Below are 17,896 nucleotides of genomic sequence, written 5' to 3'. Positions count from 1 at the left end.
ATAGGAGATGTTGTAAAGCCATCTGGTGGACTGAATCCTTGGCGTGCATTCTTGGCTGACCACAGAAGCTAAGTGCCAACCAGACCAGGTCTGAACTGGATAGAACATAAAGAAGGATAAATAGCGGCACCCTTCATAAGCTCCCGAACTCGGGAAACTAAGATTATATTACTGGAGGCTCTAACCCACCCATCCATTCCAGTTTCAGTGCTCTCCATAACTAGATCTCCTAAAGGAGGGGGCCAACTAGGGCCGCCAAGGTTAGTAACAGTTTTGGCACCCTGACAATACCATGGGGTCTAGTGTTTAAAAAAATTAAATAATAAAAATATAAACATTTTTTTTAAAAATCTTACTAAAGCATCAACATCATATTAAGATTACAGCAAACAATTTTAAGTGAAGACGCTTGGAGTCACAAGAGATTCTGAGGAACCACCAGTGCTAGTTGTAAACAAAATTATTCTCCATGTTCATCATCAATTTCCTTTAAACCCTCAGATGTATGCTTCCCTAGTCATTTTTTATTGTCACTGAGCTAATTTTGCAGTTTTTACATTATCTTTTATACATGTATCTACTCAATGAGAAAGAAGAATTAGCAAAAAACATCAAATATCATGTGCTTGGAGGGAACAAGATCAAGAGAAACATTAAACCAATCAACTTCTGCAAAAAAACCTTCTTTTTTTAAACACATATTTTCTGTACTTCCCGTTCACGAGAGACGAAAAATCAGAAGTAGAGAGTAGAGTTTGTTTCAAGTCGTAGAGGCATCTGGAGAGCTGAGCAGTTGATGCAGAGATCTGGCAAGTGTTAAAATTATTCTGAAGATCCTATAAGGATTAAATTTCATAGCAAAGAAATTTTATTCACTGTGCAAAATATCTCTAGTTAAACAAATTATTCAAAACCTAAGACTGAATACATTCAATAAAGCTGTCAAAGAACAAGGATCTGTTGTCTCTTTTCTTTGCCTCAAGGAACTTGGACAGACAGCCACCAGACAGTCTGCTGAACTCCCCGAGGCTCTCAAGGGTGAATTTCTGTAGGACAATATGCAGACTACAAAACGGACTCAAAGCAGCTCTGTAACTTAAGACTCCCTGGGTTTGGATTTTATACCAAAATTGTTTGAGTCTACGGCTGCTCCATACCAGTTCACACAGCACAGATACAACCAATCAAAACCAGCAGGGCAATGTATCTGATAAAGTTATAGTTATTCAGAATAACAGATTCTGAGACAAGCTTTAGTGACGGCGGCCAGTGCTGTTATATATGCTGGAGCATGTCACATAATGCAGAGCTGATTATGTGCAATTAGAAATATCTGCCAGAACTTCCAAAGCACATTCTTCATACCATAACCTCTTCTGGCTGGAAGAACTAGCTACCTTTTTTGGCAAGCACCCCATTCATAATGATTTAATCCAAATAAACAAATTATTAAAAGCAGATCATCACTACCCAACTTCCAGACTGAGCACAGAGCTACAGTAATCAAGACAGTGTGGTATTGGCAAAAGAACAGACAAACAGATCAATGGAATAGAATAGAGAGCCCAGAAATAGACCCACATAAAGACACACAACTGGTCTTTTTAACAAAGGAGAAAGAGGCAACACAACGCAGAAAGGCGAGTCTTCTCAACGAGAGGGGGCTGGAACAACTGGATATCCACAAGCACCATAAAATAAAATAAATCTAGGCAGACCTTACACCATTCATAAAAGTTAACTCAAATGGGCCACAGATCTAAGTTGAAAATGTAAGGGCGCCTGGGTGGCTCAGTCAGTTAAGCATCTGCCTTCAGCTCCGGTCACGATCCCAGGCTCCTGAGATGGAAGCCCACGTTGGGACTCCGCAGGGAGTATGCTTCTCCCTCTCCTTCTGTGTGTTTGCTTTAAGTAAATAAATCAATCTTTTTAAAAAATAAAATAAATTGAAAATGCAAAACTACATAGTCCTAGTAGATAACACAGGAAAAAAAAAAATCTACTTGATCTTGGGCATGACTATGACTTCTTAGACAACAAGATGAAATCCATGAAAGAATCGATGAGCCGGGCTTGGCTAAACTTAAAAACTTATGCTCCGTGAGAGAAAATGTCACAAAGAGAAAACAAGTCACAGGCCAGGAGAAAATATCTGCAAAAGAAATATCTTACAAAGGACTGTTATTCAGAATATACAAAGAACCCCAAAAATTCAATAATAAGAAGGCAATCTGCCAAAAATCATAACAGACCCGTTATCAAACATGATGTGCAGATGGAAAATAAACATACGAATAGATGATCTACATATGTCAATAGGAAATGCAAATTAAAGCAATGAGATACTACACATCTATTAAAACAGCCAAAATCTGGAACACCAAATGCTGGCAAGGATGTGGAACAACATGAAGGTTCCATTCATGGCTTAGAAGAATAATAATAAGATTCCCTTACCATACAATACAGCCATCATGCTCCTTGGTATTTACTCAAAGGATCTGAATACATTTAACCACATAAAAGCCTGCATACAGATGTTCATGGCAACTTTGTTCTTAATTGCCAAAACATGGAAGCAACCAATGTCTTTCAATAGGTGAATGGATTAAAAACGAAAAACAAACCAAAAAACAAAACAAACACCAAAAAAAAAAAAAAAAAAAAAAAAAATGGCACATTCAGACAATGGATGGACCATTATACAGTGCTTTGAAAAAAATAGACAAAAAGGAGGGATCAAGCCATGAAAATACATGGAGGCGACTTAAGCACGTGTTACCAAGAGAAAGAAGCCAATCTGAAAATGTTACATAGTGTATAATACCAACTATACCATATTCTGGAAAAGAAAAAACTATGACGCCAGTAAAAGATTAGAGGTTGCTGGGACTGGCGAGGGATGAATAGGTAGAACGCAGAGGTGTTTTAGGGCAGTGAAAACACTCTATATATCATAATGGTAGATACCTATCATTACAGCTTTGTACAAACTCTTTAGAGATACACCACCAAGCATCAAGGAGCAATGACAGAATCTATGGATTCTGGATGACAATGATGTGTCAATGGAGGTTCATCAATTGCAACCAGTGTACTACTCTGGTGGGAGAGGTTGACAATGGGGTAATCTATGCCTGTGTGGGGGTCGGGGTGGGGGGCTATATGGGAAATCTCTGTACCTTCTGCTCAATTTTACCAAGAATCTTAAACTGCTCTTAAAAATAGTCTTGATTTTTAGTATCATCAAAAACAGTCTTTTAAAAATCATTAACATGACCCTTGATTATCACTGTCCAACAAAACTTTCTGGGATTCTAGCGATGCTCGACATCCACACTTTCTAGCCTGGTACTCCCTAAGCATTATCTGTCTATTAAGCATTTGAAATGTGGTTATTGCAACTGAGGAACTAAATTTTTTGTTTCACTTTATACTAACGGATTTTATTTTATTGGACAGTAACTATCGTACTGGACAGTACAGTTCTAAAAGATTCAATCAGTAGGGAAAAAAGAAATCATTGGAACCGCAATCCAACAGTCTAGAAAAATTTTGCAACTGAATTACAATTTCAACAAACCAAACATGCAATGGTCTCCCCACATCTGAAGCAGATACCTTAGGAACCAAGTTAGAAACTACTAGGGGTCACCAATCTGGGGGAAAAAAAAGTGTGTGTGTGTGTGTGTAATACGTATATACACATATATATTTTTTTTAAATATTGTGTCATTTTTTATAAATTATAGTATTTTTCTTCACACAGGGTTAGTATCCAAAAATAAAGACAATGAATTAAAAATGGAATCAGAAACACGAGTATTTCAGGAGGTATTTTCAATATTTACAATTGAAAAAAAAATTTCATCCGATTCTATCAGTATTATTTGTCCCTAATTTTAAGAATGGGAAGACAGAAAAACTCTTTGTCTAATACCTCACAATTTGCATTCTTGTACCTTGATAGACATAACAGGGAGTTGATTTTGTCAGGTGTAAACAGTGTTTTCACACTTCTTACAGAAGTGTGCCTTCGTTATTATTCAACATTTAATTAAGTCATAACACCAGAAAAGATCTGGTAGTGAGTTACAGCATACACGCTCTACCCGGCTACCAAACTACAGACAGACAGTGCGGGATCCTGAACCTATAAATAAGACATCGTGATGGCAGACTATTCTGGTGTTGACAGAAACAAGCGCAGGGGAAACAACCAACGATCATGGTCAGATACAGACACAACTGGATGGCGGCTCCACCACGGTATGGGACTGTAGGACAGGTACCTCTCTTAAACTTCAGTTTTCTTATCTGAAAAATGGGGATAATACTCACTTAAGTCAATCCCCAGAGGATGTCCTGCAGAGAGAGAGCCAACAATAAATGTATACTCTCTAAATCATAGTGTACTAAGACTGTCTTTGGCTATTTCAAGTTACAGAAACACTGGGACAGTTACCATCCCAGTTCTTTTTTATTTTATTTTTTTAAGATTTTATTTTTATTCATTTGACAGAGAAAGAGAGAGAGAGAGAGAGATATCACAACCAGACAGAGAGGCAGGCTCCCCGCAGAGCAGGGAGCCCGATGTGGGGCTTGATCTCAGGACCCTGAGATCACAACCTAAGCCAAGGGCAGAGGCTTAACCCACTGAGCCACCCCGGTCCCCCTATCACCCCAGTTCTGACTCATTCTTGGCCATGTCTGGACAAGTAAAGTGCTAAAAATCCTACCCAGGTTTTTGTGTTTTGGGTTTCCTAACTTCTTTATCTCATTGGATAAGTGGTCCTTTCGATGCATCCTGTTCGTTCCCTACTGTCCAAGACACTGCTAATTTTAAAAGAGAGTGAAGGAAATAACCACTTCACCTAACAGTCTTGCAATTCTCATAAACCTGCTGTTTCTATTTCCCAGATAAGCCAGACATTAGGTTAACTTTTGGAAGACAAATCAATGAGGCGAGAAATGGACAAAAAATAAACCATAGATTCTGAATGATTTCAAGTTGAGGAAACCTTAAAGACCATCGAGTCTTACCCTCTAATTTTGTTTGTTGGAACCTAGACCCCAAGAGGGTAAACTGCCCCAAATTTCTGAGAAAGTCTATGCATGTGCTCTTTTTGTCCTGGAACTGTGCATCGGAAGTTGATACTGAGATTTACTTAGAGCTCCGTGCTTCTGTGATCTTAGTGCCGATTACAACTTCTTAAGTGATGATAATTAACTTATAGCAAATGATCATGGGTACATAAGAAAAAATGAGTACTAACAGTGGACTACCACTACACTTAGAGAGGTTTTTCTGAGGATGTAAGTAAATGGCCTGAGTCAATCATTTGGATGAACCCATGGAAGAATGTATACCACCCCCTCCAAAAAAAGAATATAGAAGGATCTGTAACCTGCTGGATGTTAGAAGTTAAACGTACATCCCTTTCCTCTTATATTAAATATAAATCTAAAACACTTACTCACTGGAGAGCTCGTGTTCCTTCCACTCAATAAGCTGACTCCCGAGAAAGCCTAGAAGAAAAAAAAGCCGAAAACCAAGTTATCTAACTTGTAAACATATCTAGTAAAAAAGTATAAGGAAATCTTAAAAACCACTGGCTAAGATACACTTGAGATGTTATCCATGATCGATTTCCCATGGCCTGATTCAAGTGGATAGGCTGCCCAGATGGAGAAGCAGGAATGAAAATCAGGGTGACTTGAAGAAGAACCTGGTGGATTTTGGTCTCCTCAACACACACGGAGTCTTCCCCATCTTCCTCCATCTTTACTATTCCTTGTCTTTGGGAACAGGCTCCACAGTCTTCCATGGTCTTCAGATCATAATGGAAATATCACCCTCCTTTTCTGCTATTTATTCCCAAATTTCAAACACATACCACTGTGATCCACCATCACAGTGGATCCACCATCACACATACCACTGTGATCCACCATCACAGAAAAGGATCACAGTGGATCCTTTTCACAGCGGAAAGAACAAAGGGTTTAGAACCGGATGGACCTTTGAAGCTCAACTCCCCCAAACTCTGAGCTGGATGAGATGAACTGCAGTTTTCTCTTGTAAAATACGTGTTTTATGTCACGGGATAATTGGAAGATTAAAGGAGCTAGCACGTGTAAACCATACAGCACAATATGTGAAAGACAGGATGCACTGAAAGGGCAGGCATTATAGCCATATTCAGCAATGACAGAACAGTGACTCTCCTGACAACATTTCAGAGAATGAAGAAAACTATCTTCCTTCCTTCAAGGGGCATTCGAGTCAAGAGGGGAGGCCCAGCGTACTCAGAGTGAGGTGAGTGGTGCTACATACAGCAGAAAGCACCCAAATGTAGGGGTAGCAGGAAAGGAGAAGAAGTTCAAGGGGAGGGTGGGTTACGTGTTCACTGGAAGAACTGGAGACATTTCCTGAAGCCACCAGGACCTGAGTTAGGCACGGAGGCTCAGCGTCAGTCTGAAGCAGGGAGAGATTCAGGCAGGTCCGGAGTGTGGCCGAAGTCAAGCCCTGGAGTGCAAACACATCTCGTGCCTGGGTACCACTTGGCCAGGGAGTCACGTAGGAATCATGGCTGGCAACCAAGTGGGGTCCAGCCTGGGTAAACCTTGAACGTCAGGCTGAGTAGCCCAAGCTTATCCTAAACAACTTTTCTTAGCAGTAGAACAGTCCAGACACAGTGAGAAAACACGGAGATTCAGTGGTGGGGAAGCAGGAAGGTAGGGTGAGGACAGAGGTGATGTGGGGACCAGGTGTCACCTACATGATGGACGGGGTCAGGGTGCTCCTTGCTACTCTGGTCTAGAACACTGGAAGTCAGCTGGGAACTCTGCCTTCAGTGCATAAAGCAGGTCCTTATTATTTACCCATCGCGTGGGGAGGCCAATGATGGCAGAGGGGCAGGCCTTTTTTGGGTTACAAAGAAGCAGAGGAAGGAGACCAGGGATGGGCATGTGCTGGGAGGCAGCCAAGCCTTTAGCAAGGTTGCATCTGGGGTTCCTAAAAGCAGAGTCACATGGCCTGCAGCAGGACAGTAAATAAGGACTACAGTCCTGGCGATGGACAGGGCAGCTCGAAGGCTGGGCAGGATCTGGGGCAAGGCTGAAGGAAAACTGAAAGCTAGGAATGGAGTGGCCATAAGAAAGTACTTTAAGAAGGTCTCTTTGTTCCAACAAAAAAGAAAAAACCTAATTTCATGGAGCTACTCAGGTCCTTCCTTGTAATGAGTACCCCTAGGGTGATTCTTCCAGGTATAAAACACAAAAGCCTATGGAGATAGATTCTCAGGCTCTACGTGGCTGCATCTCCGTCTTCAGAAGATTCTTGCACACACTGCTTGCTCTCCAGGCAGCTGCTGCATATTCTGCACAGCCTAAGGGCTTGGTGCCCGCCTGGGCAGGCTGAGTTCCAACAACTCGTCAGCCTTGAAAAGACCTCTAAGTCTCCCTCGGTCATTCTGGGCTGTTGCAGCAAAGCGGACAGATGCAGCCTCCGCCTTTATAGGGCTGGCCCTCCGGGGCCCAAGTGAGAAAAAGGACAGAGAGCAAAATCTAGAGGAATCAATTCAAGATGATGTCAGAGACATTCAAATCTCTAGGCGAAGGGCTGGACAGGGATGGAGGGGGCCCGTGAGGGCCCTCTGGACTGGGGACAATCAGGGACGGTGAAATCTAATCTGAAGACGACAGGAACATTGGGCACCATCACCAAGGAGAAAGAAATCACCCTTAAATGAAATAAAGGACGGCAACACAAGAGACAGTCATCGCACGTGGCAAGCCCTGTGTTTGGTACCCTACGGTCATTATCTCCACAGTCTTCCTAACAGTTCAAGTTCTTGCCATTCACACGCTGGAGATGAAAAACTTAACTTAAAGTTAAGGAAGCTGTCCAGCAGAACAGGTAAATCATGGTCACATCCAAAACCAGAGTCCAGGGAAAGCTACTGACCAGGAGGAGCCTGCAATGGAGTTTGCTAAAGAGACAGTGAGTGGAAACCCAGGGTAGCAGGCATGCGTGAGAAGGGCAAGGAGCAGGAACAAGGGACGCACACAGGAGACACGACCTAGTAGTGGTGAGGACTTGGTGACATGCCATGGGGACCGACGAGCTGGCAAACCCAGGAGAATGCAGCTGACACTGTGGAGTCCTGGAAGTCAGCCCAAGACCATGAGCAGTGACCTTCTAGAACGTGTTCAGCTGATGGGGGCTAGGTAGGCAGGGAACAGCCGGGTTAAGAAGCCCTGATGGGTGAGTGGGAATACACTGAACACTGGAGAAAGTCGGATCCTGAAGACACAACTCTGGGATCACTCGGCCGCATGGGCGCCCAACATCACTATGGTCTCTGGTGGGACAAGGGTGTCTAGACTGGCTACAAGAGCAGATACACAGCTCTGCAACCTTCAGGAAACATTCAAGGGTTCCCTCTGCCACCCACAAACAGGAATAGCTACACACTCACACACCCTCACACAAACACACACACACACACACTCCCCCACACCTACTTTTGTTGAAACCGATGGCCCTACTACCCAAACTCCGACCAAAACAACATGTTATTCCGATTCAAATGCGCCAAGTTAAAATACTATGAAATCATGAGGGTTTTGACGTAAGATTCTTCAATTGATGTCATTAAAACAGAAGGAATGAGTCTGGAATTACTCCCTCATGAGCTCTGCTGTCCGTCTGAAACAAGGAAGAGCCCTCATTGCTGTCCCCAGACCAGCTTACTTGGGAGAAATCAGATGGGTTCAAGAGAGCAAAACCGAAGTTTCAACGTGCACATGGGGAGAGGGAGAAAGTGCATGTCACTAATGAGTAACGTCCCACCCCTGAACCCAAGCTGGACCCTGAACTCCCATTTGGCTTTGGCAGAGGGGCTACCACAGCAGTGAGGACAGACCCCTCTCTCCTGCTCTAGCGTGAGCAGCCAAGTTCAGCAGTCTAGCCGTTCATTAACATGCTACTATGTGACCATTATTTTGTGCGAGGACCACTGTATATCTTTTAAAGTCTCTATCAACCACCACTGGAATGCAAGGAAATGACTGTTGGAAACGACCCCAATGCCAACTTGCACCATTATTAATAAGAAAACAATGTGCTGCTCAGAAGGCTCCCCCCACAACCCCCCATCACAGGGCATTGGCAAGTGAATCATTCTTTCTGTGAACTCCAGTAACAAAGAAAGCCCATTTCTTCTGAAGCCTAAGCAAATCATAAGTCTAGGAAAAAAACAAAACACCAAGATATCAGAAGTATATAGCCATTATGGGCACTGTTTTTGGCAAAAGGCGTGGACTAGGGAATAGAAAACCTTTTTTGAGATGATCTCAACTCTGTACTGGACTCTTGAGTGAGTCCGTTGACCACCCTGGGAATTGGTTTTACTTATACAATGTTGGGGTACCTGAGATTATCCTGAAGATTTCTTCTTATATGACTATTCCACGGTCAAAGGATGTTACTACCTAAACAACTGCTAAGCCCACAATTTATACAATTATTTCAGAATCATTTCATGCCTTATTTGTATGATTTGCCTTCATCTTCTATATGCTCCCAGTGTTAACAAGAATACACTGGTATCTGTGGAGAGTAATTTGAACTGTAAAACGGTCAGATGATAGAACAGAAACACAGTTAAAGGTCTTAGATGGAACTGACTAAAATTATGTTGGGTTTTCTTGGGGCGCCTGGGTGGCTCAGTGGGCTAAGCCTCTGCCTTCAGCTCAGGTCATGGTCTCAGGGTCCTGGGATCGAGCCCCACATCGGGCTCTCTGCTCAGCGGGGAGCCTGCTTCTGCCCTCTCTCTCTGCCTACTGCTCTGCCTACTTGTGATTTCTCTGCCCAATAAATAAATAAAATCTTTAAAAAAAAATAATGTTGGTTTTCCTGCTTTAAGTTATAAATTCAGTACATCCCAAATGAGACCTTCAGTTGTATTTTGAAGACACTAATAAACTCTCAAATTTTATACGATAAAGCTTCAAGGATACCAAAGTCCACCCTGAAAAAGAAGAGCAGTAAGGGGAACTTACACACAGATACTCTAGGGAGCTACAATAATGCAGCAGTGCGAGTGTGGTTAAAAAGGAAGAAACCAATGGAGCACAAACGTGATACCATGGAGACAGAATCACCTTATTAAAAAAAAACGGGATTCCTACCATACATAGAGAGAGAGAGAGAGATGGGGTGTGTGTGTGTATGTGTATAAATTCCAGATGGGTTAAGACCTAAACGTGAAAGATTAAACTATCAAATATAACAGATAACATAAACGTTATGACAGCAGGGTAGGGATTCATTTATTTCACGGAGGAGCCCCCAAACTCGAATCTTGATGAATTAACATTAAAGATTTTGATTCACTAAAAGAACACGATGGACAAAGGTCACAGAATAAGGACAGGCGGGACACCTAGGTGGCTCAGTCAGTTAAGCGTCTGCCTTGGGCTCACGTCTTTAGCCCAGCATTCTGAGATCAAGTCCCGCATCAGGCTCCTTACTCAGCGGGGAGCCTGTTTCTTCCTCTGCCTGCCCCTCCCCCTGCTTGTATTCACTCTTTCTCTCTCTCTCTCAAATAAAACGTTTAAAAATTTAAAAAAAAAGAGAGAGAAAAGAAAGAAAGAAAACTTGATGCTAATCATTAGTGGGAATTGTGGGTATATAAACAGTCATACCGCTGGGGGAAGTGGGAGTATGGATGGGGAATCAATCTGGAGAGACTCAGAGAACCTGGTAAAACTATACTGTTAAGGATATCTGAGCGTTACACACACAGACACTACACACCCTAAGGTCAAGCAATTCCACTATCCATCTGGATCCCAAATAAATAAAAGCCCCTTGGTAGTTTCCGGGGGGGGGGGGGGGGCATGTCTGAGGCTTTTCACAGCAGCCCTGATCGTCGTTCGATAAGATGGAGACAGTGCAGGTGTCCATCACTAGGGGAGACTATAACCGTACACCAGGCACCGGGCACAGTAGCATCCAATGACCACTTGGACTCAGTGAGCTAGAGGCACACGTAGCAATGTTCATGCACCTTCGGACCATGCCAGGTAGAGAAATAAGAAAACAGGATATGTAACACATTTGCATAAATTAAAACATAGGCACGGTAAGTTCAAAATATGAAACCATATGTATTTTGTAAGAACACGTTCGTTGGCAAGTACCTACCTACACTTTGGAAATTAGCTTCTGGGAAGAACAGAACGGGGGATGGAGGGAACCGTCCCACGCCAGCATGCCCGCAGACACACCCAAGTGGGGCCCCTATGAGAATGCACGTTTACATGTGTCTACCTGTATCAAACACACGTTGAAGAAAATCACATATTATTACGTGTCACGCCTACTGTTGATATTGCTACCTATTTTTAATACTGATGTCTATCTACTGGATTGACTGCATAACCTACCAGTGGATGACAACTTTCGATTTTTCTTTTTAAGATTTTATTTATTTATTTGATAGAGATCACAAGCAGGCAGAGAGGCAGGCAGAGGGAGAGGAGGAAGCAGGCTCCCCGCTGAGCAGAGAGCCTGATGTGGGGCTCGATCCCAGGACCCTGGGATCATGACCTGAGCTGAAGGCAGAGGCTTTAACCCACTGAGCCACCCTAAGTTTCTAAAAACGTACTTTTTCTTACAACTTTCAATTTTAAGACACCATCGCTCTAGATGCTAATAAGAGCATTAGAGAGAACCCCTGGAAGAAAGGGGCCGTGCATTCCTTAAAAATCCAAACACAGAAAGCAGAATGGAGCAAACCACCCCCCCCACCCCCCCACCCCCCCCCACCCCCCCCCCACCCCCCACCCCCCCCCCCCCCCCCCGGCTGCCTTCTCCCAGACTCACATCCACAGGGAATTCCTGGGAGTCTGGGGCTGCTCCCGGTCACGTGAGTCAGACCCACAGGGCACTTCCGGAGAGTGAACTTTTCACCCCTGCCTCAGCCCTGGCTCGCTGGCCCGAGGCCAGAACTAAAGCAGGAAATGATATGCCACTTGCTGAAGCATAAAGGGATACTTGAAAACAGAAAGGAACGTTTTTAAACCGTCCTTAAACACATTTGAATAATATGGAGATATAAGAAAATAGGGGCCCCCTCTTGGAAATCTCAAGTCGGCGCATGGAAAGGGTAGAAGTCCTGGGGACCAAGAAAATAAAAGAGAAACCTGGGAAGGGGAGGAGGCTGCAGAGACTCCAGGGGGGCAGAGGCTAAGAGGACAAGGACATGCAGGAGAGACCCGACAAGTCCACCGGCTCCCGGTTGCAGCGCAATGAGAAGTTAAAAGCAAATAAAAATTTTTGGCCCAAACCAACTGAAAATCCTCTTTTCAGGGGAATGTGAGTTCCTTGCCCCAGAAGGGCTTGCCAGAAAACCCTTTCATTGGGCCAATACTGCAAACAGTCATTTTGAGCTGTTTAAATAGTGCTAGAGAGTTCTGCGCTAGAAGAGGCAAAAATGCACAGATATATACAATTAAGGGGAACCTGGGTGGCTCCGTCGGTTAAGCGTCTGCCTTCAGCTCAAGTCATGATCCCAGGGTCCTGGGATCCCAGGATCGAGCCCTGCATCTGGCTCGCTGCTCAGCGGGGAGTCTGCTTCTCCCTCTCCCTCTGCCACTGTCCCTGCTTGTGCTCTCACACTCTAATAAATAAATAAAATATTTTTTAAAAAATACAATGAAGAAGAGAATTTTGCTTCCCCTTGGAAGCCATGACAAGTCGAGGAGAATACAGAGGCTTATTTCCACACGCTCCCCAACAGCCAGCTCCACTCTCTAACCCCCATCACAACTGTGGAAAGGACGCTTCCCGGAGGGCACTTTGCGCAGGAATACCCAGGAGCTGGCTCTGTGAGCTTGGGTTTCAAGGAGGCATCTGCAGAGAGCTATAATCAACTTCTCAGGAAACAGAATTAAGTAATTAAGAGGCATTATTAAAACAAAACAAAAACCTAAAAATAACTAGGTTCCATATACTCCACATAACACAACAGACCCGGAGGAGAAAGAGAATTCGTGTGAGGAGAGGGAGTGATTTCTGTGTGTAGGGCAGAGCGAAGGTAGAGCAGAGCTGGAAGGGCAGGCAAGGGGGAAGAGACCAGAGCAGGTCCAGTACCAAGAGATGGACATGGAGGAACCACAGAGCTGTTTCAGGGTATTTACTAGTATCTGGTCCTCAACTCGTAAGTGTTCGCCAAGTGCCAAAGGACACACGCCACATTAAAGATAACAACCAGCTACTTCAGATTCTGATGAAAATATCCTAAGAGAACAAGGATCCTGAAAACTATCATTTATTCAAAAGGCTCTTTGCATATACAATGGCTAATCCTCAGAACAATTCTGTCAGGTCAATGATAACCCCTTTCACGGAAGAAGAAACAGATGATCACAGGTGCTAAGCAAAGTCCTCGAGGTCACACAGAAATATGCAGCAAAGCCGAGATTTACCCAAAGGCACCCTGACTTCAGAATGTCTTTCCATGAAGGGTACGGACTCTCAAAAGTGTACATCAGGGAAGATCAGGTCATCGAGACCTAGGAAAAGAATTTTCTCCATTTAAAAAGACTAGAATGGGTTAAGCTCTCTAAGAGTAAACTTACCAGTGTCAGTTACCAAGTTTTCCAAGTTTTGATGATTTTACTATGGCTACTGAAGATATGATCACTGGGGACGCTGAGTGAAAGACACATGGGAATCCTACCATCCATGCAGCTTCCTGTGACCTAAAATCATTTTCAATAAATTTTATTTATTTCAATAAATGTTTTTGAGGGGCACCTGGGTGGCTCAGTGGGTTAAGCCTCTGCCTTCGGCTCAGGTCATGATCCCAGGGTCCTGGGATCGAGCCCCACATCAGGCTCTCTGCTCAGCGGGGAGCCTGCTTCCTCCTCTCTCTCTGCCTGCCTCTCTGCCTATTTGTGAACTCTCTCTGTCAAATAAATATATAAAATCTTGAAAAAATAATAATAATTAAAAATAAATAATGTTTTTGAAAATAAAGGGAATAAACGTTTTGGAAGGCTATCTCACCTCTTTTTGCTTTGGCTGTACATAGAGCCAATATATCAATAGATTTATACATGGTGTATTTGCAAAATATATAGATATACTTGAGTTATGTCTATATACATCTATTTCCTATATAAGTATGTATTTAAGATACACACTAGAGATAAATCTAAATTTCTTTTGGAAATATATTTATATACTATATTTGTATATGTATTTTTTTTTCCAAAGGCTAAGACTCAGTTATCTATAGTGGACATATATACCACAAGAAATTAAACCTTGGATTCCTCCTACTTCCATTTGATATTATTAAACTTCCATTAAATACATATTAACTACCACATGGTGTTATAGTTCATCTATACAAGTTTATGTGTTTCCACTCTCAATTTTCATTGTTTTTCTTTGTCTTCCACATTTACAGACAGAAACCAGGGAAATGGGGGCACCTGGGTGGCTCCATCAGTTACGTGTCTGCTTGGGCTCCGGTCATACCCCCAGGGTCCTGTGCAGCGCGGAGCCCCCCGTCTCCCTTTCCCTCTCCCTCTGCCCTTCCCCTCCGCTTGGCCTCCCACGCTGGTGCGCTCTCTCCCTCTCCCTCAAATAAGTAAATTTTAAAAAAATAAAATAAACACACAAAAAAAGAAACCAGGGGAATGGAACTACCCTTCATATCTAAATTAAACATCACTGGAATAAAATGCCTAGTTGACATTTTAAAAGATTGCTTGATTTAAAAAAAAAAAAAAACTTACTTGTTCTAAGTAAGAATGATTCAGCCACTTTCTCCTTCAGTGAATAAGGCAACTTTGAAACCGCTACCATTTTTTTTCAATGCCTTCTACGTGCCATTAAATTCTTTTACCATCACAGCAACAATACGTACGCAGTAAAACTGAACATACCCATTTTCCATATGAGGGAAGCTAGACTAAATGGACTGATTTGCAGAAGTCATGCAACTATTCTTGGCAAAATGAGAATTCAAACTCAGATACACGGGGCTCCAAAGATAAACACCTTTCACCCCCTCCAGGTTCTCCTTTTCATGCTGAAAAGGTGTCAACTCGATTATTTACCAATCAAACCTTAATAGTGAAATGCCCATTCTAAGCACACTCGCATGCTCAAAGAAAAAAAAAAAAATCTCAATTTTCATTCCTGGCTCTTCTTTGAAGTTAAAGTTTGTTACTGAAGCTGAAGAAAAATCTTAGAAGTATGAAAGAAATGCAAGTGGTGTTCCAAGTAACAATATGTGTGCGCCTGAGTGGGAAACATGGGAAGAGCAGCTGCCAGATTCACTTTGGCCTCATCTGATACTATCTCACTGATCTGGGTCCAACTTACATTTGTTTCTCTCTCTGTCCCTCCCCCATTTCCTCTTCATTCCAGAAGCCTACGAAAATCCCAGCAAAGGAGCAGGATAGAGTTTCCAGGGCATGGAGAGCACCATCGAGTAAGGGAAGGGTTGTCTACTCCAAGAATAACCTTATTTCAACTAAGAAAAACCTAAGACACGAGAAACAAATCCTTATGGGATCATAAATAATAACCGGAAACAAAATTATCTAAATATTGATCATGAAAGCAAATAGGTTTCTGGAAGAGAAATGCTCAAAAGAACTAATTAAATACGCCTTTTAATCCATACTCAAGCAAGGGGCATTGTAATTTACAATGAGTCAACCTCAAGCGGGATGTACCTTTTAATTCAAACTTTTTTTTTTAAAGTCTTTAATTATGTTGAATTCCACTTCCAGCTTTTGTTCCCCTGCACTGATCTCTATCTGCTCAGCTCTGATGTTAATGAACTTCAGGGTCCTGATACTTGAAACTAAGCACCATCAAAAGGCACTGGTTCTGAAGGTCCTCAAATCTCAGGGCACTGTGGAGCCTTCCAAGGACCTTTGGAATTTTTTTAGTCTACACATGAAACCGGTAGTATTTTGTAAAAAGCAACAGACAGCTCTCAATCAGTGATGCTTTCCGAAAAGGTCAGAGTAAAAATGGTTTGTTGATTTAGATTTTTAAATTCTCCTATGTGTTTTCTCATTACAGTGGGATGATAAGGTGACCTCTAGTTCTCCCCTTCCAAATTCCGGGTAAAATTAAGGGACTGTAATTGATTAGTACGAGAGTAAAAGAAAATAATGTAACATCCCAGAAAACCTACACTCTAAAGAGTCCTGTTTTTTCTCCTAGACAACTAAGTATCAGCTAACAAAAAACAGCAATGCCTATTTCCTTTCTAACGTTCAGGGGCTCAGGTAATAATGCTGTCAAGTGTCGTCTGCAAATCTCCTACCCCACCCCCTTCTCCTCAAAAAGATTAGACGAAATAACTGTCAGGCACTGGGTTAATCCTAGGAGATACACAGGAAATGATATTTTAGTACCCTCCCTAACACATTCACACTCTAATGGAGTAGATAAAGGTAACAATTATAATTCAGTGTGATGAGGAGTGTTCCAAGGATAAGCACAGGGTGTTATGGAAAGATATAGGAGGAACGGTTAACACGATCCAAAGAAGGGAAGCACGGAGGCCTTCCGGAGAGTTCCCCCAGAGAAAATGACGTCTGTAACAAACCAGGAGATAAAGAACCACTCTGCATCCAGCAGGAGGGCGCTAATTAAAAAGAGGGTCCATAACAAGTGTTGATAAGGAAATTTTGGATTTGATTGTCTGAGGAGACAATCGCCGGTGGGAATGGACAGTAGCCCAACCACTGGGGAAAATGGACAATTCTTCAAAATGGTCAGCATAAAACTATTCTCTTCACCCAGGAAATTTCCAGTCTTAGATTTAGATCCAAGAGAACTGAAAAGCTATGTCCACAAACATTCACAGCAGCACTTTTCCGCCAAAATAGCCAAAGAGTAGAACCACCCAAATGTCCACCAATTGATGAAGGGGAACCAAAGCAGGGGACGGTCCAAACTGTAGCATCCGTCCGTCACCAGAAAGCACTGGAATATGCTGAGAAATGTGTGAGTATGAACCAACCTTGAACACGTGATGCAAAGCCACCACAGCCAGGTACAAAAGGCCGCAGATGGTCGGATGCCATTTATAGGAAACAAGGAACAAGGAAAGACCGTAACAAGGAAATTCAGAGACGGAAGGCAGACCAGGGGTCTCCGAGGGCCGAGGGGAGAGCGGAACGGAGAGGAAGCGCCAATGGGATGGGCTGCTTCTTTGTGGCGATGAAAATATTCTGGAGTTAGAGCGTGGTGATAGCCTTGTGACTTTGAAAATCTACTAAAAGATACAAAATTTCCTTTTTAGGGGTATGAATCCTATCTCAGGGAGAAATAAGATGGCGCAGGTAGTAACAGGATTGAGGGGCCAGGAAGAAGAGACAGGGAAAACCGGCGAGAATAAAGTCCATAAAGAGAAGGAGACGTGACCCGAGAGCACGGCAAGAGGGCGGACGAGTGGGAATGAGGGGGTCCTCCTCCCGTTCGCGGCAGAGGCAGAGAGGGGGGCATGGGGTAAGTGTGCGGGAGAGGGCAGAGGGAGTTCATGTCCAAAACACCTCTTAGGGACATGGGCAAGCGGTCAGGTCAAGGAGTCTGAAGTAAAACAAAGAAGGTAAAAACCACATGGGTGAGAACAGGAGAAGGTGAGGCCTGGAAAATAAGCCAGTTCTTGGAAGTTTCCCACAATTGCTTTAAAAAAAAAAAAAAAATCAGCTTGTGTGTTCAACACGATAAAACAATTCACTTAGACACAAAACGAGCAGGGAGTCTCAAGAGGGATTTCCTCCTCTGTTAAACCTCTGGGATCCTCGGGCTGGAGCGTGAGGGGTCCTGGCTCACTTCCTGTTG

At 43.0% G+C, this 17,896-nt stretch overlaps 1 protein-coding gene across 1 annotated transcript in view; it reads right to left on the bottom strand.

Moving 5' to 3' along the window:
* LOC116589225 overlaps nt 1-17,896 on the bottom strand; it is a 169,517-nt gene that overhangs the window by 76,101 nt on the left and 75,520 nt on the right. The window contains 1 exon segment of the mRNA XM_032341224.1: nt 5,478-5,529. Coding sequence (XP_032197115.1) covers nt 5,478-5,529 — 52 coding nt within the window.

Source organism: Mustela erminea, chromosome 4 (genome assembly GCF_009829155.1).
Source record: "Mustela erminea isolate mMusErm1 chromosome 4, mMusErm1.Pri, whole genome shotgun sequence".
NCBI lineage: Eukaryota > Metazoa > Chordata > Mammalia > Carnivora > Mustelidae > Mustela > Mustela erminea.
This window is presented reverse-complemented; position numbering and strand designations above follow the sequence as displayed.